The sequence below is a fragment of the Corylus avellana genome, chromosome ca1 (assembly GCF_901000735.1).
Source record: "Corylus avellana chromosome ca1, CavTom2PMs-1.0".
Lineage (NCBI taxonomy): Eukaryota > Viridiplantae > Streptophyta > Magnoliopsida > Fagales > Betulaceae > Corylus > Corylus avellana.
Window position 1 is genome coordinate 31,458,928 of NC_081541.1, and position 5,429 is coordinate 31,464,356.

At 32.6% G+C, this 5,429-nt stretch overlaps 1 protein-coding gene across 1 annotated transcript; it reads left to right on the plus strand.

The window, feature by feature from the left end:
- Window positions 1-1,150: 1,150 nt before the first annotated feature.
- Window positions 1,151-2,479, plus strand: LOC132169910 (uncharacterized). The gene has a single exon (XM_059580855.1). The coding sequence runs from the start codon at window positions 1,151-1,153 to the stop codon at window positions 2,477-2,479; it is 1,329 nt and encodes a 442-aa protein (XP_059436838.1).
- Window positions 2,480-5,429: the final 2,950 nt, after the last annotated feature.

A 5,429-nucleotide genomic window follows, 5' to 3' on the forward strand; every position in this document is an offset into this window, starting at 1 on the left:
CTATCATAAGTGTTCTTCATCCTCTAGGTTATCTCTAAGAGTATGAAATTGATTAGGTCTAATACTCTGAGTTCACTTTTATAGGATATGAAACGATTTGTAATTTAGGCTAACCATACAGTTTGATTTTGCATTTACCCCTATTTTTTATATTGTATGAGCTATTTTTATTTATCCCAAATTTTTTGTTTTTGTTTTTTGTTTTTTTTTTTTTTTTAAAAAAAATACAAGATAGTTTAGTTTAATTTTTTATTTTAGGGGGAAAATACATTTTACCCCCCCATGAACTATCAACTTATTTACACTTTGACCTCCAGTGTTTAAAAAGTAACACTTGACCCCCTAAACTTCCAAATTGTTGCAATTCGACCATTTTGACTTTTTTTTTTTTTTTTTCCCCCAAAATGCCTCAATCCCAAGTTTTTTTTTTAAAAAAATATTTTAAAAAATTTAAAATTAAAAAAAAAAATTAAGGGGTGGCCGACCACCCTAGTTGGGCCTGGGTGTGGCTTTGGCCACCCCAGACTAGCTACCCCTTAATTTTTATTTTTTATTTTATTTTATATATATATATATTTTTTTTATAACTTGGGATGTGGGCATTTTGGGGGAAAAAAAAAAAGTCAAAATGGTCAAATTGCAACCATTTGGAAGTTTGAGGGGTCAAATGTCACTTTTTAAACATTGGAGGTCAAAGTGTAAATTGGTGGATAGTTCAGGGGTAAAATATATTTTTTCCTTATTTTAGTTTTTAAGAGAATAGGGGTATATATTATAGGAATATTATAATAAAAAAAGTTGTGTTTTTGGCACACGTTGATAGCTTGTTATAATTAAGCAAAACAATTTAGAGTTGAAAACAATATATTATATTATATATGGTTTGAAATTTCTTCTTCAATTTTATATGCCAAAGTTAATTATATATATTGTGATTCACGATGGGGTTGGAATCCTACTAGTGTTAGGATTAAAAATGGAATATGCATGCATTAGGAGTCCTTTTCTTTTTCTGCTATGATTTCTATTTTTTGTTTTTTACCTATAAATTAATAAAGCCAAGCCACCAATATAAATAGAACCGATCAATCAGTTGAAATATAGCCTTCGATCTCCTTTCTTCTGTATGTTTCTTTCTCTTTCTCCATCTATGGCTGAATTATACGGTAACCTTGGAGAATACCTTTCCTTCAGTGTATCCTCGTTTATGAAGCAGCAGATTTTATACCATAACAATAAAAAGTCAAAGTCAAAGTCATTTGTTCATGTGTATGGTCGGTGGGATGAAGTTCCGGATGATATGATGGGTGAGATTTTAGGGCGCCTAAATATAATCGATCGCATTCGGTTAGGAGGTGTTTGCAAATCTTGGAGATCAATTGTGAAGCAAAAAGACATCCACAGTGCCCCTTCAGTACCATGGCTGCTTCTCCCTCACGCCCAAAATTGCAACTCCTTAAGCTTCTTCAGCATGTCGGAAGGCATAGTTCATAATATAAAGCTACCTAAGGCGGCGCAGGGAGGTTGGTGTTTTGGATCTTCCAAAGGTTGGTTAACTATTGCTAGGGGAACGCAAGATGACCCAAGAGTTTTTCTTTTGAATCCCATTTCAGGATTCCAACGCCACCTTCCATCCTTGTCAACAATCCCATCTTTCAAGGATTTTGTTGACGTGGCGTTGCATCCAAACCGCATTACATCTTTTATTCGAAAGATTGAACTATCGTCTACAGACCTTTCAAAATGTATTGTTGCAGCAACTTTCAGGTTGCCGACGACTGAATTTTTAGCGGTTTGCAAGGTCGGCGATAAGGAATGGAGGGTCTTCCAAGGACTAAAGGATAAATATCCATATTACTTCGACGTCAAGTTTCATGAAGACAAGCTCTACGCTTTAGTAGACATGCACATGATGGAAGAAGAAGAAGAAGGCGGTTTTGCAAGTTATACCATGGAATTGGGAAGCCGTGAAGAAGCCATCGTTTTGAAAGTAATTCCAAATATTAGTGCACGACGTCCACCCTACGAGGTTGAAATTAACGGTGACATTATTATTCTCAAGGATAATGGGTTGGAATCACACTTGGTGATGTTGGACGGTGAATTGTTGATTGTGAGCGCACTAATGAATAATCTCTATACAATAATATTCAGTTACATGAAAACAACCAAATATCAAGTGTTCAAGATTGGTTGGTCCACTTCCACGTTCACTAGGGTAGCTAGTATAGGTGATAAAATGTTATTTGTGTCACAAAGCGAGTCATCATCTCTTTCGGCTCCAGATTTCAATGGCTTTTCTGGGAATCGGATTTACTTTTCAAAAGACAGTCGTGCACATGGTTTGCATACCCTCGATCCAATAGTTTGCCAAGAATCTGGCGTTTTCTACCTTGACGACGATAGGATTGAACGCTCTTTTCCTAGCATCAATCTTCCAACGCAGTGTCAAATGTGTTGGTTTACACCACATCCATGATGCTACAACAAATTTATTCTCATCTACTTTTATTGTTGTAATTTATCTATTCATCTTTATCTATAATTTATTTCATGCTTTATTTTAATTTATGAATAACTACTTATCTATAAATATGTGTACGTCACTATTTATGTCGGTTTGAAGAAAAAAGTACTTATTTGGTTGCTCAAAAGCGCTTTTTAAAAGTTCTATTTCTCAAACATAATCTCAAGTAGAGTCTAAGAATTAATCACAAGTTAAATGTTTATATATTTTATGTATGTATATTGTAACTGTAGTTTTATGTAGCTTAGTTATGTTCTAGGGACTTAACTTTATTAGGAAACGTATGTACAAGAATTGTACACAAAAGTAACCAAATAACATTGTACATTCATTTGCCAGAGAGCTTTGCAAGTTTGCAACCCTTATGCGCCATTAACTTGCATGCAACAAAATTTTTAATTAATTATGAAACAGCCCAACGTGTTATTTTTAAGCAAATCTTTAAGCAAGCCATGAAAATAAATAAAAAATAAAAAATCTTAAAGCAGGCCATGTTGCTTCTGTGAGTGACAACTAAAAAGTCTATGTGATTTAGTCTTTTCCTTTAAAAAATAATTTTTTTTTAAAAAAAAAAGTCTATGAAATTGATTTGAATTAAAAAGGTCTATGAAAAAGTCTACATCAAATCCTTGTAGAAGGGACTCTCTTTCTAATTTCTTTAGGAGACAATTATTTTTACCTAAAAACAAAGCCAATATTAATAGACTTAGATTATACACATAATATTTGTCTTTATTCTTGCTTCATTTCTAGCCGTTTCCTTCCAATCGGTTGAAATATGAGAACTCAAGCTCAATAACTCTAGTAGACAAAGGAAAAGATAAACTTAGTAGACTAAGGAAATATAAACCTATAATGAAATGAAAATAAATTAGAGAATAAAATATTTTTAACACCTTTCAATATAAACAACTAAATTTAAATTTGCAAGAATATTATCCTCCTTTTTGTATTGAAGCCTTGTTTTAAGAATTTTCATTATTGAAAATGCTTATTTAGTAATTACTGTACTCGAAGAGTTAAAACAAGACAAATCAATTTATTAATAAGATGATATACCTTTCATTTTTTATGGCTTATATTAATCATCCATATAATTTCGCAATAGAAGAGAAATTTATAAGTCCGGATGACTATGCACATCATGTTGAAAACAAGTAAAAATTTTGCTTTTTTACTTGAAATTATTTTGAACAACTTGCTTAGTGAAAAATTGATTTTTTTATGAATTCCAAACTTTGCTTCATTTAATTTTTTTTTTTTAACAAACGATTTATCTTCAATGATATAAAATCAATTCTCGAGCAAAATGCTCCATCATACAATACCAAAGATACAAGTTGAAAACTCTACGGCCCCAACACTATCTATGACATACCCAATAGCTTTTAAGACTATTACAAAACAACACCTTAAAAATGTCATCATCACAATCAGTATATAGATCTGCAGCATAAATTGACGAATCAAGTCTCTGGCCGCTTTCCCTTTCATCAATAACAAGTTTTTCATAAACTTGGTAACTCCTCCGTCATCCGTCAATAGTTTACTCCCAAAAAATAATCAGAAGAAAACAGACGATCTATCGAAAACCATTCTGTTATTCTTGAGCAAAATTTAAGAAAACAATAAATCCAATACATCTGGCTACAATAGACTTGTCTTATTCAGAAGCAAAAACAAAATACAGAATCAAACCACTCCCAATAACAATGTCGTTGGTACGCCGGCGCGTGACCAACAAAATGATGCATGAAGGCCGGCGGTTGTAAGAAGGGGTGGCTGGCGAGCACGGTAAACAGTAACGTGGATGAACGGAACTGATGGAAAAAGCCAGATTTGATACTAAGCAAAATACATCGATATAGCTAGATAGCTTCTTCTTTGTCATTCCTCTTTGTTCTTCCTACCTTCCTGATAAAATGCAAATCAGTTATAGGTAATAGGTTCTAGTGCAGCTTTGCTGTGAATATAATTGATTTGAGAAACTATAAGTCTATAACGGATTTGCATTCCATCCACTAAGCCTGAAGGAAGGAAGGAAGGAAGATGAAAGAGGAACGACAAAGAAGAAACTATCTAGAACGTACAACAACTTCCCCAAGCGTTGGCTCGCATGCCACCCTAGAGGTTGCCGGGGATGGCCGTCTGCTCAAATTTTTTTTTTTTTTTTTTTTTTTAAGAATTAAGTTTTTTTTTTTAATAAATAAGTTAATTTTTAAGTTTTTAAATTTTATATATTTATATTTTTAATTCTTTTTTATTAAGAGTGACAATATCATGATTTTATTGGTTATGATGTGGCGCATTAATAGAATCCGTAATGTTTTGACGAAATTTGACTGTAGCTAACTAATCTTGTTGGAATACGGATCTAAGCATTAAAAGTAGAAGGAAAACAAAGAATAAATTACCTTTGGGAAGAAGTCAAAGTTTTAGAGAGATCAAACCTCCAAGCCTATTCATAGAGGAATTGCATGCATAAAAGGCCAAGAAAAGACCCCTTCTTATCTTAAAATTTTATGCATACGAACGATCGTTATATATATATAGATATTGAATACTTTGAAAAGAAAGATACTTATTGATTTATAAAAACTAGACATTGGATTTCCTGTAAGCAGTTCTAAGAGTGCCAATAATTAATGAAAAATGCTACACTTAACAAATTTTTTTTTTCAAATGTTGACTTCTAAGTAATGTGTCAAAATTCCATGCAATAATAACACATTTTTCAAAATAAAAGATCTCGTGAGATGGTGACAAATATATATATTTTTTTTTGGTAAAGTCCACATACCCCTCTCAAACTACCACTCAATGTCCCCTCAAACTTTCAATTGCCACAATGTACCTCCAAAACTATCAAAACATTGTCAATATCCTCCAAAGCTAGCAAAAA

Excerpts from the sequence above, each read along its gene's own strand:
- LOC132169910 (XM_059580855.1), top strand. The coding sequence starts at position 1,151 with ATGGCTGAATTATACGGTAACCTTGGAGAATACCTTTCCTTCAGTGTA.